The 18,583-nt window shown below is 57.5% G+C and overlaps 1 protein-coding gene across 3 annotated transcripts; it reads left to right on the top strand.

Annotated features, from left to right (window-relative positions):
* The first annotated feature begins 278 nt into the window (after positions 1 to 278).
* TMEM121 (transmembrane protein 121) lies at positions 279 to 17,475 on the top strand. Of its 3 annotated transcripts, XM_067706383.1 has the most exons (4): positions 279 to 393; positions 2,499 to 3,483; positions 8,118 to 8,196; positions 10,618 to 17,475. In XM_067706383.1, the coding sequence occupies exons 2-4, from the start codon at positions 2,674 to 2,676 to the stop codon at positions 10,818 to 10,820; spliced, it is 1,092 nt and encodes a 363-aa protein (XP_067562484.1). In that variant the 5' UTR covers positions 279 to 393; positions 2,499 to 2,673; the 3' UTR covers positions 10,821 to 17,475. The 3 variants fall into 3 exon arrangements, with proteins under 3 accessions (XP_067562484.1, XP_067562644.1, XP_067562566.1); XM_067706543.1 differs by lacking the exon at positions 10,618 to 17,475 and having other exon boundaries at positions 304 to 3,483; positions 8,118 to 8,845; XM_067706465.1 differs by lacking the exons at positions 8,118 to 8,196; positions 10,618 to 17,475 and having other exon boundaries at positions 313 to 4,033.
* Positions 17,476 to 18,583: the final 1,108 nt, after the last annotated feature.

The following is an 18,583-nucleotide window of genomic DNA, read 5'->3' as shown; positions in this document are numbered from 1 at the left end:
GCCGTGGAATTTCAAGGTGTGAGCGGAACTGAGGCGCCCGCGGGGCGATTCTCCGGCTGTTGGGTGAGGACGGTGGACAGGAGACTTCCCGGGCTTGCGCGTGGACCCTGGGGGGCGTCAGGCTGCCCAGTGTCATAGGTCCCGGGGGCCGTTGCTGCGCAGTGCCGTCGCCCTGGCAACCGGCGCTGCGGAGGGGGCGGGGTCGCGGGGACCCCCATCGCCGTCAGGCGGGCGCAGGCGGCTGAGAGCGCGGGGCGGGGCCTCAGGCCGGGGGTGGGGCGCGCGCGCGGGCTGGGGGCGCAGCTGAGCGCAGAAGAGCGCGGCCGCGGCCCCGCGCACCTACGGGCTCCGCGGAGCCGGCCCCGGCGCGGCGCAGCATCTGGCCGGCGGCGGGTAAGTGAGGGCAGGGCGCGCGGGCAGGGCGCGCGGGCTGGGGCTCCCGGTGAACCCCGACTCTCCGGCCGCAAGGGCGGCGGAATGCAGGGGCGGCGCTGCAGGGGTGAGGCCTGGCGGGGGAGCGTGCGGTGGGGTCAGAGGAGCGGAGACGCAGCTGCGGGAGCGGCCCAACCCCTTCACCGCCCTCTGTCCGATCGGGCTGGGGCCGGGGGAGGGCGGCCCTTTTCTCTCCCCCTGCCACCGCTTGTGGGCACTGAGGGACGGTTGGGGCTGGAGGGCGTGTGAGGTGCCGGGGAGGAGGCGGGCAGTGAAGGGCCCGGAGGCTCCGGAGTCTGTGAGGTCCGGGCAGTGGGGCGTGCAGGAGGCACCGGGCCGGGCCCGGGCCGGCCAGGGCAGCGGGGCCAGTCCCCAGGGAGAGGCCCGGCAGGGTGTGGGGGAGGGGTGGCCAGGCCCTGGCGCTGGCTGCCTGGGGCAGGGGCCGGGGCTCCCTCTGTGACGGGGTCTGTCCCGGCACCCTCAGCCCTCCGCGCATGTTTGATGAGTGAGTGAGCCGTGGTATGGGTGGGGAGGAAGGGGTTAGTGGTGCAGCGGCTGTTTGGCTAGTTGGCCAAGGGCTAGGATGAAGGAAATTCCCAGGCCGTTGCTGCAGCCACAGGAGGCCCAGGTGTGTGTGTGTGTGGCGGGGGGCGGGGGGCTTCGTGGGTCAAGCGTGTCCACCCAGTGGCGGCGGACACGGGGTGTGTGTGTGAGGGGGGAGCAGCAGCTCACGGAAGTGTGGAGGCAGGGGCATAATAGGCCGATGACCCTCCCGAGGCACCTACTACTCGACGCGGCCGAGCTCAGAGTGGTTGGGGGCCCTGGATGTGGCGGCAGGGGCTCCTGGGAGGTGGGTGCTGGGTGGGGCAGCACTGCAGTGAGGGCAGGGGTGGAGGTGCCGACTTGGAAGGGGACCTCCTTCCCCAGGCAGTGGGGGCTGCGGTATCACCAGGGGCAGGCTGGGCACTGGCTCCACAGTCACACGTGACATTAAATTTTATGTCCTTGTCTGGACAGGGCAGTAAACAGAGCCCTGGGGCCAGGGGTGCTGTGGGAGGGGCAGGAGGGATGGGGAGACTGGCTGGGAGTGAGCCTGCAAGTGACTTTCGGGTGGGTGAGGGCGCAGGGCCTCCATCGTCCCCCAGGTGTGAACGGGTCCCCGTGTGGGGACCCGCAGCCTGCGGCGGAACTCTGACCAGCACAGCCATGACAACCAGTGCCAGGGGTGTGAGAGGGGTGCAGGGGGCCGTGGAACCCAAAGCAGGCCCAGGTGGGCGTTAGCGGAGGGAAGGCTTCCTGAGATTGCCCCCAAGGGCAGGGGGGAGGGAGTGGCAGGGGGACCACCCCTTCATGGTGAGCAGGGCGGCGTGGGTGAGCTGGCGCCGGGGCTGGGGGAATGTACACGGCAGGAGACGCAGCCAGCGCAGTAGGGAGCCACGATGGGAGCAGGGCAGAGACTGGTCCACACGCCCTGTGAACGGTGGACCGGAGGGGAGACTGAGTCTGCCGAGGCAGGGAGGGAAGATGCAGGGGCTGCGAGGCAGGGGTTGGGAAACACGGAGAGGCTTTTGGGATGGAATCCGCAGGCCCTGGATGACTCTCAGTCCTGGATCGGAAAACCTGTCCAGAGCTCCGGCTCCTCCGGCCTTCCCTGAGCGCGCAGAGCGGAGAGCGCAGGCCCGCCTCCCGCCCAGCGCGGCGCCGGGAGCGAGGACGCCCGAGCTCCCGCGGGAACGGCCACGGGACGGAACCCCGGGCCTGCGGCGTGGGCCCAGCAGGGACAAACCTCCGGGTCCCCGGGGACGCGCGCGCGGCGGGGAGAAGCCACTTCCGTTCCATTTCTTCCCCGGCGGTGGCGGGAACGAGGTCTCGGGTCTCAGGTGGGGCTGCGGCGCCCCCTGGAGGCCCCGCTCTGGCTCGCGGCCCCCCGTGCGCACATCGGCGCGTGCGTGCGGCCGAGGCCCGGGGCCCCGAGTGGGGACAGCGCCCCTCGCGGGAAGCACGTCGCCGGGGTGGGAGAGGCCGCCCCCTCCGCATCCTGACTCTGTCTGCTCTGATCTCCTCAGATTCTGAGCTCGCCAGCCGGGAGCAGCGGCGCCCTCGGGGCGGCTGGACAGGCCCCGCGCCATGCCCGAGGGCTGAGCGCCGCCGCCGCCGCCGCCACCGCCGCCGCCGCCGCCGGGCCTCGTCCCGCCTAGCGTGGGGCTGCGCGCGCCCAGGTCGGGGCCCCGGCGGCCGACCATGGTGCTGCCGCCCCCGGACCGGCGCCACGTGTGCCTGACCACGCTGGTGATCATGGGCAGCATGGCGGTCATGGACGCGTACCTGGTGGAGCAGAACCAGGGCCCGCGCAAGATCGGCGTGTGCATCATCGTGTTGGTGGGCGACGTGTGCTTCCTGCTGGTGTTGCGCTACGTGGCCGTGTGGGTAGGCGCCGAGGTGCGCACGGCCAAGCGCGGCTACGCCATGATTCTCTGGTTCCTCTACATCTTCGTGCTGGAGATCAAGCTCTACTTCATCTTCCAGAACTACAAGGCGGCGCGGCGCGGCGCGGCCGACCCGCTGGCGCGCAAGGCGCTGACGCTGCTGCTGTCGGTGTGCGTGCCCGGCCTCTTCCTGCTGCTCGTGGCGCTCGACCGCATGGAGTACGTGCGCACCTTCCGGAAGCGCGAGGACCTGCGCGGCCGCCTCTTCTGGGTGGCGCTGGACCTGCTGGACCTGTTGGACATGCAGGCCAACCTGTGGGAGCCGCCGCGCACCGCGCTGCCGCTCTGGGCCGAGGGCCTCACCTTCTTCTACTGCTACATGCTGCTGCTGGTTCTGCCGTGCGTGGCGCTCAGTGAGGTCAGCATGCAGGGCGAGCACATCGCGCCGCAGAAGATGATGCTCTATCCGGTGCTCAGCCTCGCCACCGTCAACGTGGTGGCTGTGCTGGCGCGCGCCGCCAACATGGCTCTCTTCCGCGACAGCCGCGTCTCGGCCATCTTCGTGGGCAAGAACGTGGTGGCGCTCGCCACCAAGGCCTGCACCTTTCTGGAGTACCGCCGCCAGGTGCGCGACTTCCCACCACCCGCGCTGGCTCTGGAGCTGCAGCCCCCAGCCCCCCAGCGCAACTCGGTGCCGCCGCACGCGCCGCTGCACGGCCAGCCGGGCCGCCCCCACGGGCCCTCACCCACGCGCGACGCCCTGGACACGTGACAGGGGCCGCCCGAGGGCGCTGAGACGCGTGGCTGCAGGCGCACGGTTTGCATGGGATGGGGTGGGGGCGGGCTCCCAACGGGGCTAGGTGCGGAGAGTGCCCGAACCCAGGGGGGTGGGGGGCGACCCCCGGCCGCTTCTTCATCTCAGGAATCCTTCGGACCACGGACCTCAGCCCCTGCTCGGCCAGTCTGCCCAGCGTGGGCGCCCGTGTGTACGGCCTGAGCCAGAGCGGGAAGGGTCCCACCTCCGCCTGCTGGGGACCTGGGTGGGAAGGGAGGACAGAGTGGGCGGAGGTCTGTTCCCCTGGGGTCCCTGGGTGGGGGCCTCTGGCTCAGAGTTTGGGACTAAGGAGGCCTCTGTCATTTTAAAGACTCTTGTTTACAGTTTTGTATGGAACGTGGCACTGCTCTGCCTGTTTGATGTGTCCAGTCTCTTGATAGCTGCGGAGGGGCGCCTGAGGGGTGGGGTGTGAGCGAGTGACGGCGGGGGGCTGGGCCGGTCCACTTCTGTCCTGTCCCGGTCTCTCTGGGCAGTCAGACGGGGACGGCAGGGAGGACCCGTGGGAGAGTGGGTCTGAGGGGCCCTAGGGTCCCGCCCCCTCCCCCGACGGTCTGTTTTGGGTTCCTGCCTCTTCCGGGAGGAGCCCCTTGCTGGCCCTTGGGTCTCCGCCTAGCGATGGGGCCGTTGCTGTGGGGTTGCCTTGGCTGTGAGGCCCCGTGTCCCGGTGTCAGAGGCGGGAACTTGGCGCACTCCCAGGGCAGAGAAGACGGCTCTGGGCTCACGGAGCCCCAGGCTCACCCGTCCTCCTGGGCGTCAGCGCTGGTCCGCGCCTCCTACCTCTGCCTCCACTGGCCTCCATGGCCCTGCGGCGCCAGGCACACTGGTCCTGACTTGGTTTAATGGGCCATGTGCCCTGCCCCCCGACTTTGAGGGTCTCCGAATGAGGCCCAGGCCGGCACCCACCGTTTTCATGACGGGGGCTGTTGTCTGGCTCGTGGCCCGAGGTGTCTGCCCTCTGGGTTTGCCTTGGGAACAAGATGGGGACGTCCCAGCCTGCCCTTCCCTGGCTTCCTGAGGTGGTCTGTGATGGCCAGAAGTGACAGCAGCGCCACCCAGCTGCTCCCTGTCTGTCATCGCCTCACTCATCAGCTCACAGCTCCTGTCATCTCAAAAACAGCTTCCCAATTCGGGAAGGAGAGGGCGGGGACTCCTCCTTGTGGCTTCCCCTGTTGGTAGGGAAGTCCCTCTCAGAAGCCCCCCGCGTGGGCCCCTCAGGGGCCCTGGGCCAGAACTGGTTCCATGACGGCCGTGTTCTGAGGGCCAGCCTCGGGGGTGGGGTACTTGCCTCGCTGGGTCTGGGGTCTGACAGCCCGGGATGCCAGTGGAAGACGAGGCCCCTGGGTTTGAGGCCGAGGGACTTGCCCTCTTCCCCGGAGTGAGGGGCCTCTGCGTCCCCCTTGCTCCTCCTGGAGTGGGGCTCAGACGCACCTCACCTGCTGTGGTGGGGCTCAGACGCACCTCACCTGCTGTGGTGGGGCTCAGACGCACCTCACCTGCTGTGGTGGGGCTCAGATGCACCTCACCTGCTGTGGTGGCACCAGGCAGAGTCTGCCCTGCACGACGCAGCTCGGCCCCTCAAGACGAAAACACATTCGAACTCCTGACCCGTCTTCTTCCGTTCCAAAGCACGTTCACTTTTTCTGTAGGAAAATAGCTTCATCATAGTAAAAACCCAACTTGGCAAAATCGAACTCCCTCATGTTAAGTAATAGCTAAACTTCACATTATCCGATTCATTTTTTTTTTTTTTTTGCGGTATGCGGGCCTCTCACTGTTGTGGCCTCTCCCGTTGCGGAGCACAGGCTCCGGACGCGCAGGCTCAGCGGCCATGGCTCACGGGCCCAGCCGCTCCGCGGCATGTGGGATCTTCCCGGACCGGGGCACGAACCCGCGTCCCCTGCATCGGCAGGTGGACTCCCAACCACTGCACCACCAGGGAAGCCCTATCCGATTCATTTTGTCCAGTAACGTGGTGGAGACCCAGTTAGTGATAAGCCCAGAACAGAAGCCACCACCGTCATCGCCCCTGTTAGGATGGCCGCCACGTCTTCTGCTCTCTGGGGACCCTTTTGCCGATGGCCCAGGTGGAGGAGGGATGGGACACTGCAGTGTTGCACGGCCTCTCATGGCTGAAGCGTGAGTGGCTTAATCTGTGGCAAGAACAAGGTAACTGCCAGTTCACCGGAGAAAGACCAAGGAGAAGACCCGTCAGTCAGAGGGTCTGAGGCTGGGCGCTGCCCGAGGGCTTCAGACTGGCGGTGGGCACTCACGTGTGTCAGCTGCGTCAGTATGCAGGGCGCCCGGCGCGGACTTCTCCCAGGGAGACAGATGGAGGTGGGGTCGCACCAGGGGGCTGAGAGCAGAACGGCAGCGGTTCGGAGCGAGCGTGTTGGTCAGGGTTCTGTGGAGAGACAGAGCCAGTGGGAGAGATACGGAACAGAAGAGACCCTTTATGAGGGGTTGGCTCACGCAACCGTGGAGGCCGAGCGGGCCCATGACCTGCCAGCTGCGGGCTGGGGGCCAGGAGGACGGCGCTGTCGTTCAGTCTGAGTCCGAAGGTCCGCGGAGCAGGAGCGCGGATGTCTGAGGGCAGAAGAGGATGGACGTCCCAGCTCAGGCAGGGGCGAACCCACCGCCCGTCCCCCGCTCCCCGCTCCTCTCTCCAGGCCTCCAGGATTGGGTGAGGACCGCTGCACGGGGAAGGCCATCTGCTTACACCCTCACCGACACACCCAGAAATAGCCTCACATGCTGCCTGGGCTCTTGTGGCCCAGCCTGCTCGACACGTCAAATTAAGTGTCACAGGTGGGGGCGAGGCTTGGACAGCCGAGGGGTGGGAGGAATGGCAGAGAGGGGGCTGGGGGGATGGGGAGGGAGGTTGAGACAGGTGAGGAAGATGCCTGCTGGGTTTGCAGGCAGGGCATTGCCGTGGACGCCCAGTGGCTGCCCCGTGGCTGCCCCGTGGCCACTCCTTCATGGTGACCAGACCAGAATTTGCTTGGGGGTCGCCCTGTGCCTATTATCCCAGTGGTCATCGTGGAATCGACTCCTTCCTCACTGGTGCTGGCTCACGGAGGAAGGCCTGCTGACCTGACTGTGGACTCGTCCATGTCCCCCCAGGGAGGCACGAAACTGGAGAGGAGGGTGATTAGATGACATGGATGTTCGTGTCACTCCCACGTGAGTCTGGAAGGTTGTCCAGGCTGCTGGTCCATCCCAGCCCATTGGGGACCCACGTCCCTCCCATCTCCCGCCTCCTCCGTGAGCTCTGATGCTCCGTCCAGGTTCTCAGCCGAGGCACAGACAGGGCGCTGAAGACCTCGAAAGGGGACGCTTGTAGGATCTCTTTGCGTGGTTCTCAGAAGCTGGCACAAGACACCTGGCTCACACCCCACTGTCCTGAATTTGGACATGTGGGTCCACAGGGAAAGGGTGCCCGGGTGTCCAGATGAAATTCTTCTGCTGTGAAGGAACGGGGGCCACTTATATCTCCAAAAGAGCAGCACCTTTGAACTTCACTAGGTTTTTTCAGTATTTTTTTCCCTCTAAGGTATCTGTCCTCACTCACGTTCTCACTAGCAGAACATGAGCGTTGTGGCTTCTCCACCCCTGACGCACGTGGTAGCGTTAGTCTCGCCCACGTGATGGGGCTGGGATAGCGAGTTACCTTCACGTTTCCTTGATTATTCACGAGGTTGATCATCTTCTCACATCTCCGTGGAACATTCGCGGTCCCTCTTCCGTGAATTTTGCATATTCTGTTTTTCTATCCGATTGTCTTTCTCTTAGTAGTTCGGAGGCATCCTGTGTAGATTCTGGTCACAGTCTTCTTTTTTTGGCCACACCGTGTGGCCTGTGGGATCTTCTCTGACCAGAGATCGAACCCTGGAAGCGCAGAGTCTTAACCAATGGACTACCAGGGAAGACCCACAGTCTTCTTCTTAAATGGACAACAAGTGCAGGGAACGGGAGGGATCATCACCTTTGGTTCATGATATGCTCCCTTCACTGGTCCACGCTGGATGTCGTTATTTACAGTCAGTTCTTTAATTTGTTACTTTAAATCATGGAGGCACCTGCAAACCGCCCACCCAAACCAAAGGTGAAATCTGCCGCGTTCACGGGAGGCACCTTCACCCTGAGACCTGGGAGCGCCTTTCCTTTGTTTCCATTTTGTGCAGTTTTATCAAATCGATATGCATTTCTGAATGCATGTTTTGGTTTCAGTTGTTTTTAATGTTACGGAAAGGGTGTCGTGCTATATATATTCTTCTTTGGAGATACGTTTCCCTCCATGTTTTACTACGATTTATCCATACTTTTGCGTGTCTGCTAATTCGTTCTGTGTGCCAGTGAAGGACCCTTATGTGAATGTTCCACGCTGTCCCATCGCGTCCCCATCGATGGATATTTGGATTTTCCAGGTTACTGCCACCGTGAGCCGTGCTGCTGTGACTGCTCCTGTGTGTGCATCTCTCATATGTGCCAAGGAGTTTCCCTGGGGTATGTACTAAGGAATAAAACTGCTGGGACACAGGTAAGGGGCTGTAAACCTTCTCCAGGTGATGCCACACGGTTTTCCGACAGGGCTGAGTCGAGTGAGCCCTGCAGCATCTCCCACGCTTGGTGCTTTTGCATCCAGCGTGGCTGTTCACGTTTTCACATCAGCCTGATCCCTGCTTCTTTGTCTGCGATCTTTGCTTTTTCTCTGCAAGTTTGTAGAGTTGGTCTTTGATAGTCTTGAATCCCCTGCGACGTGTCCAAGTGTGGAGTCCTGCATCTCACCCTCATCTTCCTAAGTCCTGGGAACCGAGGGGAGGTGTCAGGTTTGGGAAAGCCATTGCCACTGACTCTGCTGGCTGAACCATCTCTTGGTTTTGGGCGTAGCTGGTTTGTTGGAACCTCACAGGCAATTGTGTCACTTTCCTGCCCTTCTGTCACCTTTGCCGTGCACATTTTCATGCTAACAGGTTTGGTTTTCCTGGTTCCTTTGTTACCGTGTTTCTCTTTATCACTAGTCATCCTTTTTGACTTAGTTCCATTCTGCCTGATAGAATTGTGCCACCAGCTTTGCTTTGGTTTGTGTTTTTATGGTGTATGTTTTCCCACCCTTTATTCTCAAACCCTCTGCTGTGGACTGAATGTCTGTGCCCCCCCCCCCCGCCCCGCCACACAACCGCCCAAATCCACTTGTTGAAGCCCTGCCCCAGTGGGATTGTATTTGGAGGTGGGGCCGTTGGGAGTTGATTAAGGTTAGAAGAGGTCATGAGGGTGGGGTCCTATGATGGGATTAGTGCCCTGATAAGAGGGAGGGACCATGGCTCTCCCCACCACGTGAGGACACAGCGGCCGTCTGCAAGCCAGGAAGAGGGTCCTCGTCAGGACCTGGCCGCGCTGGCACCTTGATCTGGGACTTGCAGCCTCCAGGACTGGGAGACGTAAATGTCTGCTGTGTGAAGCCCCCAGTCTGTGCTGCTTTGTCATAGTGACCCCGAGCTGACTAAGACACTCGGCACAGTTTTGTTTCAAAAGTGGACTTTGTTGTTTGCGTGCTGTGTGGACATCTCTGCTTGAAAAGATGAGCTTAATCCATAGCCACTTACTGTGAATTCTGTTCTATGTGGGCCTCTTTCTACCGTCTCATTTTGTGTGTTTGTCATCTTTTTTTTTTTTTTGAACCCTCTCTCCTCTCCATCCCTGGTCTTTTAGATGAGTCACATTTCCCACCATACTTTTTATCCTCTGCAGGTTTGGCAAGTGGCATTTAAACAAATGCTTTTGCGATTCACCACTGAATGTGTTTAGGGTAATGCGTTTCATTCACTGACTTTAAAATTGTGCTAAAATATACATAACATAAAATTGACCATTGTTAACCTTTTTTAGGTGAACAACTTGGTGGCATTAAGTACACTCGTATGGTTGTGAGACCATCAACACCTTCCATCCCCAGAACTGTTCTCATCTTGTAAAACTGAAACTCTGTCCCCATTAAACAGTCCCTCCCACCCCCTCCCCCAGCCCCGGGCTCCCACCATCCTTTCTGTTTCTGTGAATTTGACCCTTCTAGGGAACTCTTAGGAGTGGAATCACACGGGATTTGTCCTTTTGTGACTGGTTTGTTTCATTCAATGCCCTCCAGGTTCATCCACGTTGAGGCCTGTGTCAGGATTTCCATCCTTTTTAAGGCTGAGTAATATTCCATCTTATTAATGGACATTGCACTATAGAACGTTCTGTGCACTTAACTTGAAATTTTTCTTTCTTTTTTAAAAATATGTTACTGGAGTATAGTTGATTTACAATGTTGTGTTAGTTTCAGGTGTACAGCAAGGTGATTCATATATATATATATCTCCATTCTTTTTCAGATTCTTTTCCCATCTAGGTTATTACAGAATATTGAGTAGAGTTCCCCATGCTATACAGTAGGCCCTTATTAGTTATCTATTTTATACAGAGGAGTGTGTATATGTCCATCCCAGTCTCCTAATTTATCACTTCCCCCGCGTTTCCCCTTTGGTAGCCGTAGTTTGATTTTGAGGTCTGTGAGTCTGTTTCTGTTTTGTAAATAAGTTCATTTTTATTAGATTCTACATGTAAGCGCTGTCATTTGATGTTTCTGTTTCTCTGTGTGACTTACTTCACGCAGTATGATCATCTCCAGGTCCATCCATGTTGCTGCAAATGGCACTGTTTTGCTCTTTTTTATGGCTGTGTGATACTCCATCGTACAAACAGACTGAGCACCATTGCATGTTCTGTGCACTTAACTTGAACTTGTTCTAACAGGTTTACAGTAAGTGTCTCCGTCCTTCCCTGTGGAGCATCAAGATGTTAGCCTCTAATTCCCCTTGGACCCCTCTCCCCTCGACTACTTGTTGTCTAGACTTTGGGTTTACTTTTTTTTTTTTTTTTCTGCAGTACACGGGCCTCTCACTGTCGTGGCCTCTCCCGTCGCGGAGCACAGGCTCCGGACGTGCAGGCTCAGCGGCCATGGCTCACAGGCCCAGCCGCTCTGCGGCATATGGGACCCTCCCGGACCGGGGCACGAACCTGTGTCCCCTGCATCGGCAGGCGGACTCCCAACCACTGCGCCACCAGGGAAGCCCTGGGTTTACTTTTAAAATGCAAAATGCCGTGTTCTTTCACTGTGAGTTGCTAATTAATTTTATCCACCGGGTCCACCTGGCCTCCTGAGGAAGAACGTTCTGAGGTTCCTCCCCGGGCTGCCAGCCATCCTGGGGCCACATCCCCACGCCGGCCGAGCGTCCCTGCTGGAAAGAAGGCCCCTTCTTCACACTTCTCCTCCTGCTGGAATGTGCACGTGGTGGCGGGTTGGAGAGCCGTGGGGTCACCTGCACCCACCCGCCCACCCGCCACATGTCTGACTTGGTCGGTGGAGGGCGGTGTGAACTCTGCTCGCCATGGGCTCTGCTCACGTGAGCCATGCCAGTGACTTTTCCTTGTGGTCACACAGCTGAATTTTGTCATAGTGGACCCAAAACGGGTTTGGAGCGGAAGTTCTCTTAGCCCTCGTGTGTCTGGACATGTGTCTTCTTGCTCCATTTAAGTGACACTTCGTGGCAGTTAAGTCTGCCGGGTCCCGTGTCCCTGGCCTTCCTGTACTAACAGGCTGGAAATGGACGTCTCCAAGCCCCACCCGCTTAGCCGTGTGACAGTTCTGGCCAAAAGGATGAAGGTGGATGTCGCTTCCCAAGTTCAGAAGTGACTCAAAGTGGTTTCTTGACCTTGCACATCTGGGCCAGATATCCTCTGCTGTCTGTCCCCTGGTCCTCTGCTCTTGGACGTGCCCCCCATCCTGCCGCCCCCAGGTACTGAGTGTTTCTGGTGCTGCAGTGGAAGGTGGGCTGCTGTGTGTTTCCCCTGCTGCTGACTTAGACTTCAGCTTTGACTGGATCACCGGGTCTCCGCCGTTTCAGATCTTGGCTGTGGCGCTCCAAGCCGGGCGACCTGGGCACCTGACTTCTGTTTCCTGGTCTGTAAGCTGGGGTCCTGTGAGGATCAAACCGGGTGACCCTGTAACCCACCCAGGAGAGGGCCTGGCGCGTGGAAGCAGCCGGGTAGGTGTTTGCCTTCCTTGTCCGTATTCTTATTCTAATGGGATTTTGGGAGAGTACGTTTGTAAGTGCACAGGATCAATCCTTTATGTTTCACTTGGAAGTCTCAAAAAAAAGCTCCACCTTTCATTAAATTGAAAAGAAATATTGCAGCTGAAATAATAAATACACTGTGGAAGGGACGGAGCATAGAAGTGTACGTGATAACACTTGCTTTGGCTAAACCTGGGTGGAGAAACCAGATCTCTTGCCGAAATTTGGTTCTGCAGGATCTCACTAGGGAAAGTTGTTCTTGACAATCATCATGGCCGGGAAAGGACACTCAGTGACAGAAGACACAGTGGTGATGTTTCATCCAGTTGAACCTTGGCCCGCGAATCAAGCCTTCACTGTAAAATTTATGTGGAAAAGATTCTTTATTCACTTTTTATGAAATGAGGCAGAAAACGGAGGACCTCAGGAATGGTTTGCCCACAGCGGAGCTCGGGGACTTTCCACCCACGTCACGGCTGTTCGCCCCAGGAAACGTGTTCTTCCTGGGGGTTGATGGGCCTCGGTGCTCACACGGTGCTGAAAGCTCACGAATGCCTTGCAGGCCGACTGCAGGTTGTTGCAGGAGACTGCTGGTTCCCCACCCGAGGGGTCGCACACCTGCGCTGGGCTGTGGCCTGCAGGAGACACTCTGCAGCGCGGGGCGTGAGGGCTCGGCTGCGCGCGCGGGTGCATCGCGGGTCCCTGTGTCTGTGGTGCTGAGGATGGGCCGACTTTCACTTCCTAGGAGGAGAGGCTGTGCACCTGCGGGGAGACGGGTGTCACGCCTATGGATGGCAGCGTGGGTGCAGGGGAGAGCAGGGCGGGTGGGGCTGTGTCAGGGCCTCCCCAGCAAGTGACGTCACGCTAGGACTTGATCATGAGCAGGATTGGCTGTGGGGAGAGGAGGGACGTTTATCCTGGCAGGTGGGATGCCCCCAAAGCTCACCTGCCCCAGAGCCCACCTGGCTGGGGTGGGGCTGGCAGGTCGTGCAGTGGCGCAGGATGGCCACCAGGGGGAGCCCGAGCCCCAGCCCTGCCCGGCGGCCCCTCCTGCTCGCACGGAGAGCCCCGCCAGAAGGTGTGTGTCCAGGTGGAGGGACGCCCGCTGGCCTCTGCAGGAACGCATCACAACATCACTTAGCACCGAAAAGATTTCAAGGAATTCTAACGCGTGCGTCCAGCATGGAGGAACTCTGTAAGGGCACGTTTCAGTCTCAAAGTGATATTGTGGGATTAGCTCTATGAGGTTGAGGCGTCAAACTGCTCACTGAACCCAGCTTCTGAGAGATAGGTCTGAAGAGGGACCAGCTTTGGGATTGATCCAGGTGATCACAGTTTTAAGTTTAATGTGTTAGGACAGCTGACACACCTGCCGTGTCCACACCTGCCACACAGGTGCCCAGGCACAGGGCCCGGCTCCCCACAGCGCAGGGCCCCCAGGTGTGCCTGGCGCCCGGTGTGACCCTTCCTGTATGGTTGTTCCAAGGACCCCAAAGCTCACCTGCGCCGCAAGGACGTGGGGCGAGGATGGGGTCCAGGATGCACACGCTCTCTGGGCCCCAGGGTGAACCCCGACACCCTCCTCCAGGTGTTGCTGGCCATGCCCTCTGCCCCCTGCCCTCTGCCCCTGCCCGCCCAGGGGCCCCAGGTCTGGGCAGAGCCTCCTGCTGGCCGAGTGCATGCGATGCTGCTGGCGGCCACACAGGGGCAGCAGAGCTCAGCGTGTTCAGGGACCGGATGTCCAGCTCACGGGGCCGCCCTGGGCCCTGAGGCCGGGAGTGGCCAGAGGGGACGCCTGCACGGAGGCCAGCCCCAGGCTCACCCGAGCCCTGCCCTAGGTCCCCTGACCCCAGCCCCAGGTTTAGCCTGGACCCTGTCCCCAGCGGGCCGAGCTTACTGGCAGTAGGTCACCCCTTGGTCCTGGGTCATCGGGGCTGAGGCGGCTGCACCTGTGGTGAGTGTCCCCGCCGAGTGCAGCGTTTGGAGACCTCAGGGGACGCTGGGCCCTGGACAGTGAGACTGGTGCTTGGGGGACAGGACGAGGGCGCCCCCTCCTGGCCCCCTGTTCTTGCACCTCTGTGGTGGGGGTCCTGGGGGTTCTGGCAGGAGGGGGCGCCTGTTGCCTGCCAGGGGAGGGAGCCGGGGCCCGCGGGGGGCCGCTCGGGTCTCCGGGATGGTGGCGGCGGGGCTGGGTTTGTGGGGAGGGGCTGTGAGGGACCCATATTGGAGGTGGATGCGCTGGGCGACCTCCTGGAGCCATTTCTCAAGCTTTCACATCTCCACACACGGGTGGGGGTTTGTCCCTCGCGAGGGCCAACAATTTGAGGTGAAACTTTGCCGGTGGTTTTGGGACAGCAGCAGTGAGTGATACCTTTAGTGCTGATACGGCTGCTAACATGACACTCAGGCTAGATTTGCATCCATGGAAAGGAGGATCCTTCCCACCTCCGTGGAGGTTCCAGCTGAGGTCTGGGACGCGTGCTGGCTCACGGGCTGAGTCACAGACAGCCCAGCCGGGGCCCGACTGACCGCCCAGCACTGCTGGTCCTTCCAGGGGTGTGGTCAGGGGTTCACGCTCAGCTGGCATTCTTGTCTCCTTGGGACATTGAAGGGTCACTTGAAGGTGGTAGCTGGTGTCCGGGCTGCTCCCAAACCTGGGCCGGGTCTCAGTGTCCCCCCCACCCCGAATGGTCTTTCCAGTTGGGAGCTGGACCTCTCATTCGGAGGCTCAGGCCTCCAACTGTCCCTTTTTATTTTATTTATTTAAGATTTATTTTTCTTGAGGTAACATTAGTTTATAATATTATATGTTTCATATGTACAACATATTTCTACTTCTGTACACCCTGCAGCGTGCTCACCACCAAAAATTTAGTTTCCACCCATCACCATACAGTTAGCGCCCTTTACCCATTTTGCCCTCCCCGCCCCTCCCGCTCTGGTAACCACCGCTCTGCTTACTGACCCAGTGGGTGCTCATAGCATGCTCTTCAGTCTCCACGTAATTGTGAGTTTTCCACCTTTCTTCTTGTAATGTATTTCTTTTCGTTTTTTTAGAAAAATTATTTATTTATTTTTGGCTGTGTTGGGTCTTTGTTGCTGCGTGTGGCCTTCCTCTAGTTGCAGTGAGCAGGGGCTACTCTTTGTTGTGATGCGTGGGCTTCTCATTGCGGTGGCTTCTCTTGTTGCAGAGCACGGGCTCTAAGTGCGTGGGCTCAGTAGCTGTGGCACGTGGGCTCTAGAGCGCAGGCTCAGTAGTTGTGACGCACCGGCTTAGCTGCTCCGCGGCATGTGGGATCTTCCCGGACCAGGGTTCGAACCCGTGTCCCCTGCATTGGCAGGCGGATTCTTAGTCTTTTTTTTTTTTTTTTTTTACGCGGGCCTCTTACTGTTGTGGCCTCTCCCGTTGCGGAGCACAGGCTCCGGACATGCAGGCTCAGCGGCCATGGCTCACGGTCCCAGGCGCTCCGCGGCATGTGGGATCTTCCCGGACCGGGGCACGAGCCCACGTCCCCGGCATCGCCAGGTGGACTCTCAACCACTGCGCCACCAGGGAAGCCCATGGCAGGCGGATTCTTAACCACCGCGTCACTAGGGAAGTCCTGTAGTGTATTTCTAATTTCATACTAGTGTGATTGGAAAAGATGCTTGATAGGATTTCAGTCTTGTTAAATTTATTGAGACTTGTTTTGTGTCCTAACACATGATCTATCCTTGAGAATATACCATGTGTGCTTGAGAAGAATGTGTGTTCTGCTGCATTTGGATGGAATGTTCTGTCCAAATCTATCAAATCCATCTGGTCTAATGTTTCATTAAAGCCACAGTCTCCTTGTTGACTTTCTGTCTGGAAGATCTGTCCACGGATGTAAGTGGGGTGTGAAAGTCCCCTACTATTATTGTGTTGCTGTCAATTCCTCCCTTTAGGTCTGTTAATAATTGCTTATGTATATTGATGCTTCTATGTTAGGGGCATATATATTATTAACTTTATGTCTTCTTGATCAACTCTCCCCTTTATCATTAGAGTCCATCGTTGTCCCTTGTTCCCTTTTGGCTTGAGGTCTCTTCTGTCTGATATGAGTGTAGCTCTACCCGCTTTCCTCTGGCTGCCACTTTCTTGGGGTTTCATCTTCCATCCCTTCTCTTCGAGCCTCTGTGTGTCTGTGGAGCTGAGCGGGGTGTCCTGGAGGCAGCATGGAACTGGGTCTGGGTTTCTAACCCATCCAGGTTCTCTCTGTCTTTTGATTGGTGATGTCAGTCCATTTATATTTAGGGGGATTATTGATAAATGAGAACGCAGGCTGCCATTTCATCTTTTGTTTTCTAGTTGCTCAATACCTCCATTCCTTTCTTCCCTTGTGTTTCTCTCTGCCATTTTTGTCTGGGTTTTTCTAGGATACTTTTCTCATTTTCTTCTTTTTTGTGTTTCTTGCCTCTGCTCTAGATATATGTTTTGTGGCCACCATAAATTTGTATAAAGCGTCTCATAGATAAAATAGTCCTCTTTCTGCTGACAACGTCTATCTTCATTTGCCTAGACAGGTTCTATCCTCTTCCCCGTGTATTTTTGTTGCCTCAAATTACCCCTTTTAAATATTATGAGTTTGTTACGAAGTTGAAGTGGCTATAGTTATGTTTTTGCTTCCTCCCTTTAAACTTTATGCTATAATAAAATGTTTACTTAATTGTTTTTAACATCTTTATTGGGATATATGTATACGTATAGCTGTTTCACTTTGTTATAATAAAATGTTTAAAAGCCTATTCTGGGACTTCCCTGCTGGTACAGTGGTTGAGAATCCACCTGCCAATGCAGGGGACACGGATTCAAGCCCTGGTCCGGGAAGATCCCACATGCCGCGGAGCAACTAAGCCCACGTGCAACTACTGAGCCTGAGCTCTAGAGCCCACGAGCCACAACTACTGGGTCCATGAGCCACAACTACTGAAGCCTGCGTGCCTAGAGCCTGTGCTTGGCAACAAGAGAAGTCCCCGCTCGCCACAACTACAGAAAGCCCGTGCACAGCAACGAAGATCCAATGCAGCCAAAAATTAAATAAATAAATGAATAAATGAATAAATAAAGCAAGCTTATTCTGCTAAAGAGCTGCATTTCCAATTCTGTCTATTCTTCACTTTATTCAGTTTCGTGTGCTTTTGCCTTTTTGTTTCTGGTAGAAGAGCTCCTTCCAACACCTCTTGTAAGGCAGGTCTAGCGGTGAAGGACTCTCTCAGGTCTGTTTGTCTGGGAAAGCCTTTATTTCTCCCTCATATCTGAATGGTAACTTTGCTGGGTAGAGGAGAGTTGGGTGACAGTTTTTATCTTTCAGTCTTTTGAGAATGTCATTGCACTCTCTCCTGGCTGGCAGGGTTTCTGCTGAGAAATCTGCTGGTAGCCTAAGGGGGGTTCCTGGTAGGTGGCCATCTATTTTTCCTGGCTGCCTTTCAAGTTCTTGGTCATGGGCTTTTGACAATTTTAATATAAGGTGTCTTGGAGAAGGTCTTTTCGCATTGAGGTGATTCGGTGTTCTCTTAGCTTCATGGACTTGCATATCCAGTTCCTCCCCAGGTTTGGGCAGTTCTCAGCTGTCATTTCTTTCTTTCTTTTTCTATTTCTTCTCTTTTTTTCTTTTGGCCATGTGGCGTGGCTTGCGAGATCTTAGTTCCCTGACCAGGGATTGAACACAGGCCCATGGCACTGAAAGCACTGAGTCTTAACCACTGGACCAGCAGGGAATTCCCAACTATTATTTCTTTAAATAAACTATCTCTTGTCCCTCTGGAACACCCATCACCCTAACATTGCCCTTCCTATCTGAGTCAGATAGAGCTCATGGAATTTCTTCATTTTTAATGTTTTAATTCTCTTTCCTTTTCTACTTGTGTCATTTCTAGATTTCTACCTTTCAGTTCACTAATTCTCTCTTCCACATGGTCTGCTCTATTTCCAATGCTTTCTAATGCGTTTTTCATCTCATTGGTTGACTTCTTAAGCTGCAGAATTTCTGTTTGTTTCTTTTTTAGAATTTCAATCTCTTTGGTAAAGTATTTCTTCTGTTCATTAAATTCACGTCAGAGCTGACTGGAGTGCCCCTCTGATTTTCCTACAGCTTGTCGAGTGCGTGACAACTATGTGCATTGGCTGTCATTTAGCCCGCAATACTGCGTGACTTTAAGTTTGGTTTCTGGAGAACTGCCACTTCTCTTTGTGGTACAGGGTCCTGGCTTCTCCCCGGCGCTGAGTGGGGGATTCCTCCCACTCCCCGGCACCTTTGAAGTGGTGACAGGTTCGAAATTAGAGGCCTTTCCTTTGTCTTCCAGCAGGTGGCGCCATCACACAGGCTTTCGGCTTCTCCACCTGGGCTCCTCCGGCTATACTTGGGAATCTTCACCTTCCGCCCTCCGCCGCCTCTGTCAGGGGGTGTCGCCCGAGCCCCCGTCATTGCTTCTTGTGCCTCCGGAGTCGCTGGTGCCCTGATGCTACCAGTGTCGCTGGCGTCACCACCTGGCTCCCCGGGGAAGATGAGCTTTGCCTTCGTGTCCGGGGTCCGCTGAGTCCCGGGCCCCCAGCCGCGGGGCAGGGAGATGGTGGGGGTCCGGTTAGAGCTGGCACCTCTTCCGCGTCTGGTGTTGTGAGGTTCACAGGCTCTGCTGCTGCGGTGAGGCGGGGGCTGCAGGGACGGGGTCGCAGGCCCCATTGCTGTTGCTGCCCGGTTACCTGTGGCCGCAGGTGCCGCTGCAGCTGGGATGCAGAGACTTGTGCTCCGCCTCCC

Source organism: Pseudorca crassidens, chromosome 1 (assembly GCF_039906515.1).
Source record: "Pseudorca crassidens isolate mPseCra1 chromosome 1, mPseCra1.hap1, whole genome shotgun sequence".
NCBI classification, from domain to species: domain Eukaryota; kingdom Metazoa; phylum Chordata; class Mammalia; order Artiodactyla; family Delphinidae; genus Pseudorca; species Pseudorca crassidens.
The sequence above is the reverse complement of the archived record's forward strand: the minus strand, read 5'-3'. Positions and strand labels throughout refer to the sequence as shown.